Source organism: Nycticebus coucang, chromosome 1 (genome assembly GCF_027406575.1).
Source record: "Nycticebus coucang isolate mNycCou1 chromosome 1, mNycCou1.pri, whole genome shotgun sequence".
NCBI lineage: Eukaryota > Metazoa > Chordata > Mammalia > Primates > Lorisidae > Nycticebus > Nycticebus coucang.
In genome coordinates, this window is record NC_069780.1 from 167,698,608 (window position 1) to 167,720,235 (window position 21,628).

The 21,628-nt window shown below is 37.2% G+C and overlaps 1 protein-coding gene and 1 pseudogene across 1 annotated transcript in view; both read right to left on the reverse strand.

Annotated features, from left to right (window-relative positions):
* Positions 1 to 4,981: 4,981 nt before the first annotated feature.
* TTC23L (tetratricopeptide repeat domain 23 like) overlaps positions 4,982 to 21,628 on the reverse strand; it is a 33,076-nt gene continuing 16,429 nt past the window's right edge. The window contains exons 8-11 of the mRNA XM_053598885.1: positions 18,272 to 18,399; positions 13,234 to 13,383; positions 5,754 to 5,836; positions 4,982 to 5,003 (exon numbers count right to left, since the gene is read on the reverse strand). Of these exons, the coding sequence (XP_053454860.1) occupies positions 4,982 to 5,003; positions 5,754 to 5,836; positions 13,234 to 13,383; positions 18,272 to 18,399 (383 nt within the window). The remainder of the gene's footprint in view (positions 5,004 to 5,753; positions 5,837 to 13,233; positions 13,384 to 18,271; positions 18,400 to 21,628) is intronic.
* On the reverse strand, positions 8,588 to 8,648 carry LOC128593153 (uncharacterized; annotated as a pseudogene).

The window sequence follows — 21,628 nt, forward strand, 5'->3', positions numbered from 1 at the left end:
CATCTGGCGCTAGTCCCTTCTCTTACCACTACCTGGTACTGTCTCTTGTATTTGACACATATACCATATACCATACTCTTTAAAAATTTATCTTTTTGATTATCACAAATATTTGCTGCAAACGTAAAAGATAACATGAATGTATAGCAAGTTTTTCCACTGTTTTGCTATTATAAACAAATATATAGCCGGGTGTTGTGGCGGGCTCCTGTAGTCCCAGCTACTTGGGAGGCTGAGGCAAGAGAATCACCTAAACCTAAGAACTGGAGGTTGCTGTGAGCTGTAACACCACGGCACTCTACTGAGGGCGACAAAGTGAGACTCTGTCTCTAAAAAGAAAAAAAAAAAAAAAAAAAAGGAAGCTATAGATATATATATTTATACACACACACATATATATACTGTGCGTTTGTGTAAGGATGTTAAAAGACAGATTCCTAGAAGCTGTATTTCAGGGTTGAGGGATAATGTATACAAACATTTTATTAACTCTTCTCAAAATGTTCACCATTTGTGTCAATGAACAGCTTCATAAATACAGCACTGAGAGAGCTGATATCCCCATAGCTTTGACAAAGCTGAATTTTTTTACTATTTTTAATCTATCATATTTGTGGTAATGTTTTTTAATTTATTCATTTTGTGAAAGACTAAAATTTTGTGTGTGTGATTACTGGCCGTTTGTATTTCCTCTTCTTTGAACCGTCCCATCATGTCTTTTGTGACAATGATATTGGGCACTCCTTCCTTGAAACTTTCCCTTCCTTTGATTTTTTTTCCTATTCTTTCTGGACTTTCCTAATTCTCGAAGGACTTTTTTGTCTTCTTCAGTTCCTCTTTTTGCACAACCCCTAAATAATAGTTACGTTAATTAACATTTAACAGAAGATTACTACGTGCCACACATAGAATAGGGCATTGGAAATAGAGTGTTTTTATATTTGCATCTTTTATAGATAAAGTAAGCCTTAAGCCCTAGGAATTATCACTATAAGTGGGAAAGCTCAAATGGGAGCCCCAGCTGACTATTCTGCTACCAATCAACACAATATTTCTCCCTGAAATAAATGTAAGTGTTCTCCACAGTTCTTTCCTAAGCCTTCTCATTTTGCTTACTCGTACTCTACGTGTTATCCATTCCATCGGCTTCAAAGTCTATCTCTTAGAGCTCCTGATTCATACAGCCAACAGTTTACTAGACATGGCTGAGCAGATGTATTGTGGATACCTCAAATGTAACACATCCAAAACAGAAATCATCTGGGCGAGATGGCTCATGCCTATAATCCTAGCACTCTGAAAGGCCAATGTGGGTGGATTGCTTGAGCTCAGAAGCTCAAGGCCAGCCTGAGCAAGAGCAAGACCCTGTCCCTAATAAAAATAGAAAAAACTGAGCATTGTAATGGGTGCCTGTAGTCCCAGTTACTTGGGAGGCTGAGGCAAGAGAATCAATTGCTTGAGCCCAAGAGTTTGAGGTTGCTGTGAGCTATGATGCCACAGCATTCTACCCAGAGTGACAGATGGAGACTCAAAAAAAAAAAAAAAAATGAAATCATCTTCCTCAGACTCCCAGACATCCTCCAGATGATTCCTCTTGCCAAAACTATTTCATTTAATAGCATTGTCATTCACTCAGTTGTCCAAGCTAAAAACTTCAAAGCTACTTTTGATTCCTGCCTCCATTACACCTTACATCTGATTGGTCCCAACATTTGTCAACACAGACTCCAAATTGTATCTCGATCTATCCTCTATGCATTCCTTCCACTATGACTTTAGGCAATTAAAGGTCTGAACATCTCTCCTTTGGACTATTGGAAATGCCTTCTACTTGGTCTTCCTATGTCTCCCAACTTAACAACTATCCTTCCCATTGTTGTCCAGAGTTAATCTTCTAAAGCCAGTAACTGATCATATCTTATGTCACATCCTGTTCAAAACTCATTGATAGTTTTCTACCAAATAAATTCTAAACTCCTTAGCACAGCACATAAGAATTCCATAACCTAGCCCAACCTATCTTTCCAAAGTTACCTCCAGCATGTTCCTACTCATGTACCCTCAAGAGCACTTGCTTTTCCTCAGAAATATCAGATCTCTGCATGCCAGTATTCTTTTATTCATGCCGCTCACAATGCTCACCTCTGGTTTCTTTTCTACTTGCTGATATTCAACTTTTCTTTGAGGACCCTGCACCCAGCCCCCAACCTGCACATAGTTTCCACTCACATTCCTAGCCTTATTACTTGTCCTTTTTGCTTGCATTTCTATTAAAGATTTACTATGGACTAACTTGTAATCTGGTTATGTGTGTCTATTTTCCCATTAAAGGACTGTATCTTAACCATATTAGTATTTCTAGTACTTAGAAGGAGCTGGATGAGTAAATGATTAAAATTGAAGCACATTTGTGATTTAGGTAAAAGTTAGACTAAACAATCTCAAAGTTTACTTCCAAATCTGAGATTTATGCCTTTCTATACACCAAAATCTTATTTGAGGTCCTTCAAACTATCATTTAGTCTTGGAATTAACTCCTATTTCAAGGGGTCAGTTCTGCCTTAACTTTTCTGCAAAGGGTTCAAAACCCCCAAATTTGGACTCCTGGCAATGAAGTCCAGGGAGTATTGTCACCGAGTTTCCAGATAAGGTAAGGTAAAAAGCATAAGCATATCAGAAGACTAGCCAAATTCTAGGACACCTGAGATTGATTATTCCAGCAAGGTGCTGAAGCAAAGAGAATAATTCCTCTTCGGGACTTTGACATCTGGCTTTGGTAGCTACTTCTATGGCTTTGCTCAGCAGTTCCTGAGGAATGAGACATGGCTTGTCTCAGGGAAAGAGAAACCTTGACTCAACTTCTGCTATAAGGGAGTCCTTCAGAGGGCTCCTCTTTCCCTTCACATAAACTTTCTTGGTAGGCCTAGGTCTCATGTCATTTACAGTGGGAAGAATTAGTAACCAAGCATCTAAAGAAACATGGGGTCTGAATTCTTTATAATGTCTTCTATATGATTTCTCCTTCTATGCTTCTTTTCAGATCACCAAAGAGGAACAGTAGAGACTAGAACAAAAAGTAATGCCAGGCTAATGAGGCAATAGTCACTCTAGCTATTTTAAAGTTTCTCTTTTAGGGTGTTCATAAAGTTCATGTGCAATTTTAAGTTGCACACTATTTTAAATTGCACATGAACTTTATGGACACCCTGCATAAACTGAACAGAATTTTACTCCAGTTTTGAGGAAACATCATTTATTTCTTCTCTGAAATGACAAGGTTTGTTCAAAAGAGTTAATTTAATCATAATTACCTTCAAAACAAAATATACTTGAGATATGTTCAGAGATGCAAATTTTCAAACACATAACACATGATAATACTGGCTAAGAATTATCCCTGATTTCTAATATTCTGACCTGTTGCCCTGAAAACAAAGGCAGTGTACTATGAAGAAGAGAGAGGAAGGGTGTTTTTGTTTTGTTTTTCATGGCACTCTCCTGAGGATACACCCTCAGGAGAGTGCCATGGTGTCACAGCTCACAGCAACCTCCAATTCTTGGGCTTAAGTGATTCTCTTGCCTCAACCTCCCAAGTAGCTGGGACTACAGGCACCCGCCACAACACCCAGCTATTTTTTGTTGTTGCAGTTGTTGTTTGGCAGGCTCGGGCTGGGTTCAAATCCACCAGCTTCAGTGTTGTGTGGCTGGTGCCCTAGCTACTGAGCTATAGGCACTGTGCGGAAGAAGCGTGTTTTGATAAGATTTACTGAGCACATACAAAGCCAGACACTATGGTGTGCATGTTATAGACATGATTTTATTTAAAACACACAGCAGCTCTATGAGGTTTACTATTACATGCATGTTAGTGATAAAGAAACAAAGCTCAGGGAAGTCAAGTGACTTGCCCAAGGTCACATAATCTGTATGTGGAAGAGGAAGATTGTAGGTATGACTCCAGCAATGTGTACTCTCCCCATTACTCCTATTAATGCAAAATAATAATGTTAGGGAGATTAAAAAAAAAAGCTTCTTTTTAAACATTCTGATCTAGTACTTTTAGCATTTCAGAAAGTGAGTTATTGTTATTATTGTGTAATATCCATATTCATTGAAGACCTGCCCGGCCCCGATCTAAGTGCTGTATTATCTATGATCTCACTAACTTCCAGAAAATTCACTTTCTAAGGAAAGTACTAATATTTTCTGATGAATAAATGGAGGCTACAGGAAGTTAAGTAATGTCACCTAGGTCAGAGAGCTGAGTGTTAGAGGCTGAGTTTTAGATCCAAAGAGCCCGCCATCAGAGTGTAAGCTCCTGCCTACGAAGAGCACATTCTAGAGTTAAGAGACCTAGATTAAAATCCCAGCTCTTTCTCCTCCTGGGTAAATTAACTTGAGTAAATCAGTTCTCAGTTTTCCCATATGTAAAATGAGTTCTACAACCTTAACCACTAAACATGTGTATAACTGAGTCATTAAAGTCAGAATCTCTATTACATAGTAAAACAAAAAACATTTTTGAAATCTCATCAATCTATAAATCTTAACACACTTACCATCTAGATAATTTTGAACAAAATATCCAAACTTGCCATGTTTTATCACCAAACACGGGAGATAAAACACCCATATAACAGTATGGTTTATGAATCAGAAATACTATATATGAATACACAATATAATGCCAGGGAAATGGAAGAAGTCCTACATTATAGTTATTAATATTTTTATGGTTATTAAGAAAATAACATACTTCCATATACACTAGTAGGTAGAGAGCAAAGTTTCCCACAGTTGGCCTGTGTCTGGTCCTGTATATACTCCTCACATGGGCATTGCTGAGAGAGGCTGAGGAAGTCTGCCTCTGGATAATGATAAAATAGGAGACAGCTTTCTGTGGGGCCTGCCTCAGTGTGGCTCTGACTAAGGGGGTGCACAGAGGATGCTCTGAATGTAGTATCTGTGCTCAGAATCCTCCTCACCTGTCTGGCCTGGTGATCCTAGGGAGAAGGGGACCAATTGTGAGACGCTTCCCGTGATTGTAATTAGGGTCCCAACTCTCACCCAATAACAATGCTGTTCTTTGTTGGGGGACTTTCAAGGAAAAGCACACGGACTTCAGAGTCCAAACCTTGGACTCCCTTCTGACAAATTAGAGCTGTCCAATTAGGTATTTGTGAGGATTAAATGAAATATTTTATGAATAGAACCTAACTCAGTTTTAGGAATTTAGAAGACATTCAACAAATTTCAGTTGTCTTTCTTAGAAGAGAACACTTCAAGGTTAACATCATTCTGACATGAACAAACACCAGTGGTAGGCCAAGGATAAAGATAATACTGCACAAAACTCACACTTTGGCTTAAATTCTAAAGTATTTTTTTTTTTAAAGAATCTGAAGACACTCTGTCACCACTAACTTTGGAGACAATTAGATCCCCGAAAATGTTGCTTTTGTATGTTCTGAAAGAAAAATAATTTTCTTTCTACAGTGCTCAGCAGTGAAAGAGATACTATAATACTAAATATTACTGCAGCAGACCCTATAATCCTGAGTTCCAAAAGACTGCAAGAAATCAACTAGTTACTCCGAATACAGGATTTAGCCAAATCCATAGCACAGGTAGGATTTTGCATATTAGGAAGAATGATAGAGGTGAATCACCGCTATCTGACTGAATCAGGGAGAAGCTATGCTATGCATCTATCCACACTGATGGTCTGGTTGATGGTCAGGGCCAGAACTCACCTCTGCAACAGGATAAGAAGATTTTTTGTCTCTCTGCTTTTATTGCGTTCACTCCCATATACAAGCACTTGAATCATTAAACACTGTAGATGAAATGAGAAAAATAAATAACAGGTTAAAGAGATTAAGACAGCAAGCATCTTAATTGCAAACCAAACTCAAGAGGACCAGTAGAACTGAGATGTCGCAAGCCTGCATTTCAAATGCCTGTACTACATTCCACTGGTTCCCTACCAAGGGGGAAGAGCCTGGATCAAAGGCTCTTTAGTTACCCTCTGCATCCCTCATGCTGTATGCACTCCAGTTTACTGTACCTATTACTACCATATGTGCCTATGAATAAGCAGAGTAAATGAGCCAAAACCGGTCAGCATCTCTATTTAAACCATGGCTGCAGTAGTGGTTTCCACCAGGATTTTCCAAATAGCTGTAACCAAATGGATAGATACAAATGAAATCCATGTACGTGTTCCAAAGTTTCACTGACTCTCATGCTATATCCATCACTTTACTATTAGGCAGTTTTTCATTTTAAATTTTATTGACAACCTTTGTTGCCAGCCAAGATGGACTAGTAGGGACCAGATTTACTCTCTGCCTGAAACAACCAAAAAATAAAAAAGTAGACAAAATGCCTTAAATAATTTTCAAGATACTGGACATCAGGCAACAAAAGACTATAATATCTAAGAGAGGGAAAATGAGTGAAGCCAAATGTATGATTGGCACAAACTATTGCTTTGAGAAAGTTTCCAGGGCATGATGCAGGAAAGGGGGACCAAATAGGGTTCACGAGATTCTCTGATAGAGTTGAAATTCTCAGGAGACTCTCAGAGCAGAGTAACAGAGAGGAGATACCGCCACAGAAAAAGAACCATGGCTTATCTGCATGTTCCTCTTCAAGTATACAGCAGAGCATGCGAGGAAACACCAAGGTTGTGGAGGAAAAAGTGCTGGGCCCTTATAAGAGCCCTGTTCCTACCACCCAAACTGTAAAGCCTTGTTGTTCATGGAGCTTTGGGTGACGTACTCAGATGGCTCTCACCTCAGTCATGGGGAGTGATAATTAGCCTTTGACTAAATGGTGCTCTAGTCCAACCTAACAAATCTTAAAAGCAAGACATGAAAGGAGCAAGTAATTTCTAAGTAATTTAACTAAGTTCTGTAACAAAGTTCAAGAATATGTATAAGCATGCAAAAATATCAATACCCAACAAGGTAAAATATACAATGTCTGGCATCCAAACAAAGATTATTAGGCATGAAGAAAAGTATTACCCATAGTGAGAAAATTCGAACAATCAAAATGATGTAGAACTGACATGGATGTCAGAACTAGTGAAGAAGCATATTAACACTCTAACTATATTCCATATGTTAAAAAAAGTTAAGCAGGAACATAAAAAAAAAAAAACAGAGAGACCTAAAAAAAATTCTGGAGGTAAAAATTATAATGTGTGGGGGAGGTGCCTGTGGCTCAGTCGGTGGGGCGCCGGCCCCATATACCGAGGGTGGCAGGTTCAAACCCGGCCCCGGCTGAACTGCAACCAAAAAATAGCTGGGCGTTGTGGCGGGTGCCTGTAGTCCCAGCTACTTGGAAGGCTGAGGCAAGAGAATCGCTTAAGCCCAGGAGTTGGAGGTTGCTGTGAGCTGTGTGATGCCATGGCACTCTACCGAGGGCCATAAAGTGAGATTCTGTCTCTACAAAAAAAAAAAAAAATTATAATGTGTGATTGGAAAAATATATAAGATGGGATTAATAGCAGGTTTGACATTAGAAAAGAAAAAATTAATAAACATGAAAACACCAGAAATGGGGACTGTCCAAAAAGAAAAACCATAGATGATTTCAATAGGTACAGAAAAAGAATTTTACATATCCAACATCCATTCCTAATTACAATCTCTTGGCAAATCAGAAACAGAAGGAAAATTCCTCAACTTGATACAGAATCTACAAAAAACAATGGTTAACATCAAACCTAATGACAGAAGACTAAATTCTTTTTCCAATGAAATCAGGAACTAGACAAGGATGCCTGTTCTCACCACTTCTATTTAACATTGTATTAGATGTTCTAGTCAGTGCAATATGACAAGAAAAAAATAAAAGGCATCTAGATTGAAAGAAAAGAAATAAAACTATATTTATTTACAAGATGACATGATTGTCTCTGCAGAAAATCTGATGGAATCTATAAAACAGTTACTAAAACTAGCAAGTTTAGCAAGGTCACAGGACATATGATTATTAGATAAAAATTATATTTCCACATACTAGCAACAAACAGAAATTTAAATTCAAAAATGATACATTTAAGGCTCAGCGCCTGTAGCTCAGTGGCTAGGGCGCTAGCGACATACACCGAGGCTGGTGAGTTCAAATCCAGCCTGGACCTGCCAAACAACAATAATAACTACAACCACAAAATAGCTGGGTGCTGTGGCGAGGGCCTGTAGTCCCAGCTACTTGGGAGGCTGAGGCAAGAGAATCGCTTAAGCCCAAGAGTTTGGGGTTGCTGTGAGCTGTGATGCCATAGCACTCTACTGAGGGTGACATAGTGAGACTCTGTTTCAAACAAACAAAAAAGATACATTTAAAAAAGTATAAAAATACAAAACACAGATAAATCTAATAAAAGATGCTCAAGATCTGTATCTTGAGAACTACAAAATATTTCTGAGAGAAATTTAAGGAGATTTACATAAATGGAGTGATACAACATGTTCATAGGTGAGATGCCTAAATTATGCTAAAGTGTCAATTCTCTCCAAACTGATCTATAAATTCAATACAATCTCAATCAAAATCCTTGCTTTTTGCTTTTTTTCCTTCACTCAGACCCAAAGTATCAATACTTACTTGGTGAGTGAAAAATACTACCATCACTGTATTCACCAGTAGGCTTTTTCATAGATATTGGTATGATTCCAAAATTCTTGTGGAAATGTGAAAAACCTAGACTGCCCTGCACTGAAAGCTTCAAGAAGAATAACTACTAAAAGACTGACACACCGGGCGTGGTGGCTCACGCCTGTAATCCCAGCACTGTGGGAGGCTGAGGAGGGAGAATTGCTTGAGCTCAGGTGTTTGAGACTCGCCTGAGCAACCGTGAGACCCTGACTCATGAAAAAAAATGGAAAAACCCAGCCAGCGCCTTGTAATCCCAAGGGCTTCCAGAGGCTGAGGCAGCAGGGTGCCCGCAGCCTGAGTCTGAAGTTGCGGTGAGCTACCACACCCACTGCACTCTGCTCAGGGGCATAGGGTGGGACCCTGTCTCAACAAAAAAAAAAAATAAAAAGAGACTGACACTAACTTATTTCAAAACTTGTTTTAAAACCACAGTAATTAAGACAGCATAGTATAAGCATAGTAAAGATAGACATCAGTGGAACACAGAAAGAGTCCAGAAGTAAACATACAAACATATGTATACATATACACACAAAAATCTTAAACCTCGATTTTTGTCAAAGGTGCAAATTTAATTCAGTGGAGAAAGGAATACCTTTTCAACCAATGGTGCTGGAACAAATGAATATCCAAATTAAAAAAACCTAAACTGAGATTATTCCTTGTACATATAAGAAAATTCACTCAAACTAATCATAGACTAAATGTTAAAACCAAAACTACAAAATATCTAAAAGACAAAATAGGAGAAAAATATTTATGAATTGGGTTAGGCAACAATTTCTTAGATAAAACACTAATGGTACAATTCATAAAAGAACAAATTGATAGGGCGGCACCTGTGGCTCAGAAGGTAAGGCGCTGGCCCCATATACTGAGGGTGGTGTGTTCAAACCCGGCCCTGGCCAAACTGCAACCAAAAAAATAGCCGGGCGTTGTGGCAGGCGCCTGTAGTCCCAGCTACTCGGGAGGCTGAGGCAAGAGAATCGCCTAAGCCCAGGAGTTGGAGGTTGCTGTGAGCTGTGTGAGGCCACGGCACTCTACCGAGGGCCATAAAGTGAGACTCTGTCTCTACAAAAAAAAAAAAAAAAGAACAAATTGATAAACTAGACTCTGTTAAATTTGAAACCTTCTGGTCTTCAAAAGATCCTTAAAAATTAAAAGAAATTATAGACTTGGAGAAAATATTTGCAAATCACATATTTTATAAAAAAAAAAAAACCTGTGTCTCAAATACATAAATAACTTTCAAAGATTAGTAATAAGTCATTAAAAATGGGGAAAAGATCTACACAGACAACTCACCAAAGAAGGTATACAGATGAGAAATAAGTACATGAAAAAATGCTCAAGTAAAATACAAGTTAAAATCACAATTAAATACCACTACATATCTATTTGGGTGGCTAAAATTAAAAACATTGACCATGCCAAATGCTGGTGAGGATTTGCAGGAACTGAATCTGTCGTATACTGCTGGTAGAAATATAACATGGTAAAACCATTTTGGAAAACTCCGGTAGTTTTTTTATAAAGGTAAATATATACCTGTCATATATAATTCAGCCATTTTGCTGCTAGGTATTTACCCAAGAGAAATGAAAAGTATGTCTATACAAAGACTTGTACATGAATGTTCACAACAATTTTATCTATAATGACCTCAAACTAGAAAAAGCCAAATTCCATCATTAGGTAAATGAATAAACCAGTCATGATATCCCTATAATCTTCAGCAATAAAAAGGAATAAAAACATAACAACATGGGTGGATCTCAAAATAATTTTCAGAAAGAACCTTATACAAATGTATATAAACTATATGATTCCACTTACATAAAATTTTAGAAAATGCAAATGAATCTACCATGACAAAAGCAAATCAGTTATTTCCTGCAGGCAGGGCTGGGGAAGGAGTAGAACTAATGAATTACAAAGGGACAGAGAAAAACTTTCGGGTGTGACTGACATATTCATTATTTTGATTATAGTAATGGTTTCGCAAATGTACAGAGATGTCAAAACTGATCAAATTTCACACCTCAAATACGTGCAGTTTGTAGTATGTCAATGAAATTATTCCATTACAAAAGTATAACTCTTTTTTTTTCTTTTTGAGACTGTCTTGCTCTCTCTCACCCAGGCTAGATGCAGTGGTATCATTATAGCTCATGCAACTCCAAACTCCTGGACTCAAGAGATTCTCCTGGTTCAGACTCCCATGTAGCTGGGACTATAAGTGTGTGCCACTACACCTGGGCAATTTTTCTAGTTTTTGTAGAGATGGGTCTCACTTTTGCTCAGGCTGTTCTCAAACTTCTGAGCTTTAGTGATCCTCCTGCCTCTGCCTCTCAGAGTGAGAGGATTATAGACATGAGGCATTGCACCCAGCCAAGATCATAACTCTAATATTTGTCTTTTCTATGCCTTCTCACTCCCACCCTTCTCCATTTAACTTTTATTCCTTTTACATGAAACCTGAACTGCTCAAGAGAAAAGTCAGCCAAAGTGTCCCTAGGAATATACATGAACCCTCTTTATGCTATTTCTGTCTACCAAGGGGTTTTCCTCAGCATCTAAAGGTGGTGCTGGCCTCCCCCGTTTTAGTCCCAGGAATAGTTTTTAACCTCCAGAACAGCCATTCATCAGAACAGTTGATTTCAGATACTTCACTACCAGCATCCCATCACCAGTAGTTACACAGTATGAAGACAGCGTTCAAACTCTGAAGCAAGAGCCCTGCTGTCAGAGTGCTCGTCCATCTCTCTCCCCTATCCTATGCTGGGGCCTTGCAGGAGGGCCACATCTAAAGCCCTAAGGGGAAAAGCTGATAACAAAGACACAACCCCTGCCTACCTTAAGCATCTTAAATCTTCAGGTTGATTTCCTATTCCTAATGGATGATGTAGCCAAGCTGTTGTCTGTGTATGGTAAGGGCCTGTTTCCTGGTTCACGCAGCCATCCTCTTGCTTTACCATCACATGGCAGAAGGGGTAAGAGAGCTCTCTGGGTCTCTTTTATAAGTACACTAATCCCATCGTGAGAGCTCTACTCTTGTGACCTAATCACCTCCCCAAAGCTTCATCTCCAAATACCATCACATTTGGGGATTCAGTTTCAACATATGAAATTATAAGGACACAAACATTCAGTATATAGTATTTGCCACCAAAAATTCCCTGGTAGGTACAAAACTAGATGGGACCCTTCTTTCATTAATTTTGTATGGAACATGGTAAGCCCTTACAAATTGTGTATGCTGGGGCCTTTTTCATTTCAGAAAGGTTATCTTCAATGGTCTAATTATTGCTTCTATTCCAATTATTACATTTCTTCTTCAGAAATACACACAACTCTTCAGCTCAACTCTTCACTTTGTCCCCCATCAGTGACTTTCCCATTACATCCCTCTCTTCCGTTAAGAAGAATTCTAGGAGAACTCTGCAAGTCTCTCATAAAAATCATAGACATTTATTAATAAAATCGGTGGGATTATTAAAATGGCCTCTAGAACTATTAAAAATACAGATTCTGGACACAACTCATAGAATTTCTTATTCAGATGGTCTGGGTGAGACTCAGGAATCTGTTTTCTTTTTTGTTTTTTAGTGATGCTATTGCAATTCTAGATTTGAAAACAAATTGCTCAACATCACTACATGTTATCATGAAACTATTATTTTCAATGAGGATTTGAATGTTATTAGATTTGTTGTTTCCTTCAAATGCTTTTTCATTTTACTCTTAATATTTTTCATCTCATCTCATCTTTTGGCCTTAGATTAACATCCTTTCTTTTCAGTTTTCTTTCCTTTTAGGTTCCTGTTCCCATTACATAGAGGCCATCATGTGTTCGTGCTTCCCTTGAAGAAGCTATTCTGGTTCCTACAACTTATTTTCAAAAGGCTTTCTTCTTTTACCCTACATCTTCAAAATGAGGTCCCCTTTTTCTTATTATTTACTATTTTCTGATTACAGTAGATTAGCCTGAAATGAGATAAAAATCTCTCCATACCTGGTGTTTGCTAATGTACATGTGTAGATTGCTTCTGATTCCACCCTCTGCTCACCCAAGTATTGGTTGATCTCTACTGACTGTTCCTCTGAATTTGACAAACTTAGATTTTATTATGCAGAGATATCCTTATCTTATCAGATCTTTAGTCTTGGTTCTGTCAGTATACTGACTGGTTGGGTGCCTATTGCACAAGAATGAGCTCTCTGGGGAAGGAAGCAGCACCTGGGAAAGCACAGCTATATAAGGTATTCCCAAATCCATCCAACCTTGGAGTGCATACTGTGGTTCCACAATTAAGGTGTTAAATTCTTTTATAATGCTCATCTAGACATGGACACAACAAAGAAGCTTTGTATAATATTTTCCTTCAGCACATCTAAAAAAGCAGAGTTTTCAAAAGAGAACATATCACTTCAAAATAAAAAGAGGGAGAGAAGCAAAAAAAGAAAAGGCAAGGAAGAAAAGGGGAAAATACACACACATACATCACTCCTCACATTCCGCTTAGAAGCCTAGGAGAAAATGTAACAAAACCAGCCAGCATTCACCTTCTTTAGCAGCTGGATTGCCTTTCTGAGATCTCCTTTGGCAAAGCAGATCCTGCCCATGTTATAAAAAGTTTCAGCCACTTTTTCACTATAGTCACCATAGCTGATGATCTGGGACTTCAATGAAGTCTTTAGCAGTCTGTAAGCTTCCTGAGGGATTAAAAACATTTTTATGGGGGAGCACATCAGTTCTATTACATTAGCTCTATGAAGAAGCCACTCTTCCTGACAATGACATAACCCAGCAGGATCAGTCGGTAATGATGTCTCACCTAAGTAATTTGTCTCTATTAACAGTTAAAGTACTGAGCTTATAATTAACGATAGTTAATTGGTATGTATAATATTATTTGATCTTAATAGCTACCTTAAGAGAGAGGAACTATTATTATACTCATTTACAGAAGAAGGAATGGAAACGAATGGCAGTTAAGGACCACACCCAAGATCTCAGAGCTTATAGCTGGAAGTGTGAGAATTTAGATACCAGGCAGCCTGAATTCCATAACCCTTACTCTTTTTTTTTAACCTACTTTTAAAAACAATTTTTTCAAACCTTCAGAAAAGCTGAAAGAATAGTAGAATGAATGCCACAAAATTTTCAATAGATTCAGCATTTGCCCCATTTGCTTTATTATGCTCTCTTTAAAAAATAATATCCATATATATAAATGCACACACATATATTTTTGAAGAAAGTAAATTGTAGTCATGAAAATACTTTACCCCTAAATACTTAAATATATGTATCATGTTAGAATAAGACATTCTCTTTTATAACTACATTATCACTCAATTTTTTTATATCAATACTAACATATGCTGCATATTCAAATTTGCCAATTGTCCCAATAATGTTTTTTGTAACTCTTTAAAATCTAGTGTCTAATAAAGCATCATATATTGCATTTAGTTTCCAAGATTCTTTAGTCTTCTTCCATCTATAACAGTTCTCCTGGCTATTGTATCTTTATCTTTCACAACAAACTTTTTTTTTTTTTTTTTGAGACGGGTTGCCCAGGCTACAGTGGAGTGCCTATGGACAGGCTTGAATATAGCTCACTGCAGCCTCAAACTCCTGGGCACAAGTGATCCTCCCATGTCAGCATCCCCCACAGCTGGACTACAGGCATACTGTAGTGCCTGGACACGGATATTCTTTTAAAGTCCAGGCCAGTTGTCTTTCAGCCTCGCTCTTACTCTTAACTACTTACCATGTAACAAAAAATAAAACTAAGTATGATTGAAAATTATTCATAGAACAGTATTACTTGTACTCATTTGCCTTCCCAATATTCTTTCTTTAGAGAGAGTAGAGAGGTATAACAATAGCTGGCAGCCTTAAGAATTGCACATAACCCACTCATTGCCTGTTACTATCTATGTGGACATGTATAAACAGAACACTTCTTCATAATTGGGTTGAATCATCCCTTACGTGGCATGTCAGAACAACAAACATAAAAAGAAAGGTAATTGCTGCTTTTCAGAAAACAGGGCCAATAACTCAGTAATCTAGAAGCTATTATAATATTTTTGCATTTTCAGAGTAGGAAAGCATGCATATAATTATTCTCCTTTTTATTTTTTCATTTTAAAAGCCTTTTGCCTACTTGGTAAAGTTTATTTCTAAGTATTTTATGTGTTTTGATGCTGTTGTAAATGGAATTGTTTTCTTAATTTTCAACTTGTTCACTATTAGAATACCTGTAAAAAATGCAACTGGTTTTTGTATGTTTATTTTTTTCTCCTGTAACTTTGCTAAATTTATTAATTCTAACAATTTTTTGCTGTTTTTTTCTGGATGAATCTTTAGTGTTTTCTATATAACATCATGTCATTCTGTGAAGAGATAATTCTACTTCTTTCTTTCAAATTTGAATATCTTCTATTTCTTTTTCATGCCTAACTGCTCTAGCTAGTACTTTCAGTACTATGTTTCTGATCTTAGAGGAAAAGCCCTCAGTTTTTCACCACCGAGTATATTATCTTTATGCCCTGTGTTATGTTGAACTAATTTCTTTCTGTTCCTAATTTTTGACTGTTTTTTTTTTAATCCTAAAAAGGTATTACATTTTGTCAAATGTCTGTATCTTGGAGATTATCATATGATTTTTATTCTTCATTCTGTTAAAGTGGTATATCACATTGATTTTTATATGTGGAACCATCCTTGCATCCCAGTGAAAAGTCCTAATTTATTATGATGTACGATTCTTTTAAGGTGCTGTTGAATTTGGTTTGCTAGTATTTTTTTGAGAATTTTTGCCATCTATATTCATTGGAAACATTGGCCTGTACTTTCCTTTTCTTGTAGTGTCTTTTTCTGGCTCTGACATAAGGGTAATACTAGCCTCACTTTGAAAGTATTACTTCCTTTTCAGTTTTCTGAAAGGGTTTGAAAAGAATTATCAACAATTCTTTAACCATGAGTGTCCAACCTTTTTTTTTTTTTGCTGCTGCACATTAGAAAAGTTAAGAGTTGTCTTGGGCCACACATTAAATACACAAACATGGCTTGGCGCCTGTGACTCAAGTGGCTAAGGCACCAGCCACATATACCTGAGCTGGTGGGTTCGAATCCAGCCCCAGCCCACCAAACAACAATGATGGTTACAACCAAAAAATAGCCGGGTGTTGTGGCGGGTGCCTGTAGTCCCAGCTACTTGGGAGGCAGAGGCAGGAGAATTGCTTGAGCCAGGAGTTGGAGGTTGCTGTGAGCTGTGATGTCACGGCACTCTACCCAGGGCCACAGCTTGAGGCTCTGTCTCAATAAATAAATAAATACACAAACACTAACAGAGGCTGATTAACAACAACAACAACAACAAAAAGGTCTGTGCATACTTCTTGGGATATCTGATACCACAGATAAGCAAAAAATGTCCTCACAAAATTAGCATGCAGCCCCCCTGGACAACAGGTTGGACACCCCTACTTTAAATGTCTGATAGAATTTATCACTGAAGGCATCTGGTCCTGGGCTTTGTAGGGAGGTTTCTGACTACTGACTCAATCTCCTTATAAAAGGTCTGTTTATATTTTCTATTTCTCCATGATTCAGTGTAGGCAGGTTATTTGTTTCTAAAAATTTATCCATTTCTTTTAGGTTATTTAATTTTTTGGTATATAATTGTTCATAACTGTCTCTTCTAATCCTTTCAATTGTTGTGGCATCAGTTTATGTCTTCTCTTTCATTTTTTATTTTATTTAAGTCTTCTCTCTTTTTCTTCATCTAGCTATTCATAGGAGATAGGTTCCAGTAGCTCAGGCTTCTTATCATTTTTCCTACAAACTGTGCTTCTCTTGAGTAAGGCAGACTAGCATTTCAGTTCAACCCAATGAATTTTCTCACCATTTTCTTTCACAAGTTTCAAGATGCTAGCTTAGCTCTTAGAATGATTAGTATGCTCAATATATTCATTCTGCTGTTAAAATCTTAATCTGAGCTTGTGGGTTTACAGGAGTCTGGATAACATTCAGACGCTTCCAGTTTTGCCATAATAAAACCTGTGGGGCATTTCTTTTTGAGCAGTGCCCCACCCTTGATATATACAATATCATTTTTCCTGAAAATTTGCATGTATATGGCCAAAGGAACAACTTTGTTTTCTAAAAGCCCTAGACAATATGTAGTGAGTATCTCTCCTCTTTCTCTTTGTTTTTTATTCTGGATGAATTACTAGAAAGCAGTGGTTCTAGCCAAATGGGTTCTATTTTTTTTTTTCAGTGAGAGATTAAACTTCTATTTATCCCTCCAAAACTATATTCCATAAGAACACAATTTCAAAGACTCTGAGTTTCTATTATGGTTCTCTAGAACTGGCCTTGCATTTCATTCAAAAGTTTAACACAATGGCAAATAAAAAGTAAAGAAAAATGTTATGAGCACCTACTATGTGCTGGTTACCATTTCAGGCACTGAAGGCACAGTAGTGAACAAAACAGACAAAAATTACTGCCCTCATGGAGCTTGCTTTCTAGTGGTAAAAGTCACCTGTCCATAGGCCTACTTATGATCTAGAGTCAGGGACATCTGGCACTTAGGTCCTTTCATGTCTTTGTTCAGGAGGTTGGTATACTAGAAAGCTCTGGGTTAGAAGCAGGAAGCTGTTAGGCATTGGTGCTAGTGTTTTATCACAAACAAGGTTGCAGTGTTCACTGCACCCGAACATAAGGATAAGCTATGAAATTGTGGCAAAGTATTTTCATCCCTTTGAAAATAAAATTAAATATTAAGTCAACCTAGGGTACTGGGATGTCATGTTAATCTTCTGAACAATCAGAAAATATCATGGCTACCGAAAAAATGTTCCAAATCATGCTAAGGTTTTTGCAGTTAAAATAGAAATAAAGAAAATGTCATCATTTACAAAAATGCTCAGATCTGGTAGAAAAGTAAATTTTCTTCATTCCTGGAAATAAATAAATTCTTATTTATTGTTTACTTATAATATTACTCTTGAATTGGCTGTCACCTGGCCAATGAAACCATGTCAAATCCATCCATATTTCTCATTTGCCTAAAAAAGTGTAGAATTGCTTGGTCAGATCAAAGCCATGTGGGATCTCATGACAGACAAAGGTCTTCATTGTGTACATGCTGCTACATAAAGTTCAGGCCAACGTTTTTGACTAATAGCTTAGAGTCATAGGACTTACAAGTAAAAACGTTAGCAAGAAAAAAGCATTTTCTATGACTTTTTTTAACGTGAAAACAAAATTGTGACTAAAAGAGTTGAAGATTAGACTGACAAAAATACCACAACAGAAAAAACCTGCTAGCTAGATCCAAAGGTAGAAGCCAATTTTCACTTAAATGTTAAATTTAATTTATATATTTTTTAGATTTAAAGGACTTTATGTTATCAAGATATGAAAAATGCTTTTTTACCATTATCCCAAGTTGTACCAGACCTGTGTGTTATTCCCGGTTTAATCTGAGACTTGTCTGAGCTCCAGCTTTTCAATTTAAGATGAAAAAAGCTGTCCTCATCTAATAAACTAGCAATTATGTTTATGAATTGATCATAGTACCTGTTTTTCCCCATTTTGGACAAGCCACTTGCAAAATTCTTCAATGGTACTCAGTGTTTCAAAATCTTCTGAGCCCAATGTTGCTTGATATGCACTGATACTTTTTATAAAATACATCTCAACAGCATCTGGAAAAAATGTTAACAATTATATAATGCAAACTTCCAACCTTTACAAGTGTCTAGTATCAGTTTTGGTTCAACTGATATTTTCCTGCTTAAAGTTCATGCCTGCTTTCATTCCAAGTCTCATAAGGACTCTTAAAAGCCAAGATTTGACTCGATGGCATCAGATGATGTTGTAATTTTTATTCTCCTTATGAAATGTATAAATTTTCTGTAGTAAAAGAAAGCTCCTGCATAACTAGTCTTATTAAGCCTAAGATTCTATATAACTACCATATTAAACTACCAGGTGCACATCCAGACTATATTTTAGCTAAATTAAGCTCTGATAGCAAGTACTGCTTACTAAGGTTCCTATTTTGTGAGGTGGAGAGGAGTGAGTTGTAATTTTAAAAGTACTTCAAAAATAGTTATTGTTTGAAAATTTAATTTTAACATTGTCTCTTATTCCAAACATTAATACTTGTTTATGTAATCAGTCTAGAAAATGCATAGGAATAATGAGAAAATTTTGCTAATACCAACCACACTGTCTTGAATACTGTAGCTTTCAAATAAGTCTTAAAGTCACATAGTGTCAGTCCTCCAATGTTTTTCTTCTCCTTCAATGCTATGTTGGCTATTTTGGCCTATCCATATAAACTTCAAACCAGTTTATCAATATCCACAAAATAATTTGATGGGACTTTGATTGGAATTGAGATAAATCTATGAATCAAGTTGAGAACAACTGATATCTTGACAATATTGAAGGATAAGAAGGATCTTCTTATACATGAACATGGAATATCTTTCTTTTCTCTCTCTCTCTCTGGAAATAGGAGTCATCCTACATTTCCCAGGCTAGTCTCAAACTGGACTCAAGTGATCCTTGAACCTCAGCCTTCCAAGGAGCTGGAACTGTAGGCAGGTGCCACTGTGCCTGCTAGTTCTTTAATTTCTTGCATCAGAGTTCTGTAGTTTTACTCATATATAACTCTTGCAAATATTTTGTTAAATTTTTGCCTGATAATTTCACTTCAGATGCTAATGTAAATGGTAGTTTTTAATTTCAAAGTTCATTTGCTCCTTACGAAAAAGTAACTGACTTTCGTACATTAACCTAGTATCTAGCAATTTTTCTATAATCACTTACTAATTTCAAGACATCTGTCATCAATTCTTTCAAATTTTATAATTAGACAATTATGTTATCTGCAAACAAAAAGTTTCATATCTTCCTTCCCAAATAGTATAGCTTGTATTTCCTTGTTTCATTGCATTAACTAGGTTTACCAGTATGATGTTGAAAAGGAGTGGCAAGAATCTATATCCTTGCCTTGTTCTGTGACTTTTTGTTTGTTTGTTTTTGAGATAGAGTCTCACTATGTTGCCCTCAATAGAGTGCCATGGCGTCACAGTTCACAGAAACCTCTAACTCTTGGGCTTAAGTGATTCTCTTCCCTCAGCCTCTCAAGTAGCTGTAACTACAGGCACCAGCCACAACGCCCTGCTATTTTTTGTTGTAGTTGTGTGTCAGCCTCCGTGTATGCTATGGGCGCCACGCCTTATTCTAGGGCTTATGGAGAAAGTACTCAGTCTTTCACCACTAAGCATTATATTAGCTGTAGGATTTTCACACATGCTTGTTTTTAATAAATTGAGAAAGCTGCCTTCCATCATGAATGGATGTTGAATTTAGTCAAATTCTTTTTCTACATCAAATAAGATCAGATGATTTTTATCTCTGGACTATTAATATGGTAGAATTGTATGGATTAAGGTTTGAATGGTGAAATAGCCTAACATTATTGAGAAAAAACCTTACTTGATTGTGCTATATTATTCTTTTTTTACGTATTGCTATGTTTTTTCTAAACAATTTTTTCATCTACATGCTTGAAAGGTATTGGTATGTAGCTGTCTTTTTGTTGCTTTTTCCTAGTGTCTTTGCCAAGCTTTGATATTTAGGGTAATGCTGGCCTTCTAAAATTAGTTAGAAACTATTTCCTCCTCTTTTATTTTTGAGAGAGGTTATTAGAATTGGTATTATTCCTTCTTTAAATGACAGCATTATCCAGTGAAATCATCTGCGCCTGGAGATTTTTTTCTTAGAAGGATAACTAAAAATTCATCTTAAGAGTCTATTTAGGTTATCCAATCATCTTGACTAAGTTGTTTTTAATTTTATTTATGGTACTTAGGGCCAGATACAAGCTTTAAATCATTCTGTAATCAAATCTGTCAATCCTTTCTTTTGGTATGACCTCATTTTAGTATTTTTTATTCTAATACTGCACATTCTTCTATCTAATTTATATTTTCAATTTTGATATACAAACTGTTAATCTGGGGCAGCGCCTGTGGCTCAGTGGGTAGGGCGCCAGCCCCATATACCAAGGGTGGTGGGTTCAAACCCAGCCCTGGCCAAACTGCAACAAAAAAATAGCCGGGCGTTGTGGCGGGTGCCTATAGTCCCAGCTGCTTGGGAGGCTGAGGCAAGAGAATCACCTAAGCCCAGGAGTTGGAGGTTGCTGTGAGCTGTGTGATGCCACGGCATCCATTGAGGGTGATAAAGTGAAACTCTTATCTCTACAAAAAAAAAAAAAAAATGTTAATCTGGAATTTGAATTAGTGAATCATGTGATGTGAAGACCTATATTTTCTTTGCAATTAAAAAAAGTATGTAGGGTGGACTCAAAGGAGTAGGGCGCCAGCCCCATATCCCAGAGGTGGCGGGTTCAAACATGGCCTCAGCCAAAAACTGCAAAAAAAAAAAAAAAAAAATAGTATGTAAGAAAAGAACAAGGTGGCCTTGGACTCTCCCAACTTTATAAGCATAAGGGTTATGCTTCTTACATTATAAAAAAAAAAAACAAGATTAGGCATGGTGGCTCACACCTGTAATACTAGCACATGAGTTTGAGACCAGTCTTTACAACATAGTGGGACCCCATCTCTACTAAACATAGAAAACTTAGCCAGGCGCAGTGGCAGCCTGTAGTCCTAAGTACTCAGGAAGCCAAGGCAAGAGGATCACTTGAACCCAAAAGTGTGGGCTGCAGTGAGCTATAATCATGCCAAGGTACTCCAGCCTAGATGACACAGCAACACAACAACAGCAACAACAAAACAACAACAAAAAGTTAAAAATTGCACATATAAGGCAGTGCCTCTGGCTCAAGGAGTAGGACACTGGCCCCATATACTGGAGGTAGCAGGTTCAAACCCGGCCCCAGCCAAAAACTGAAAA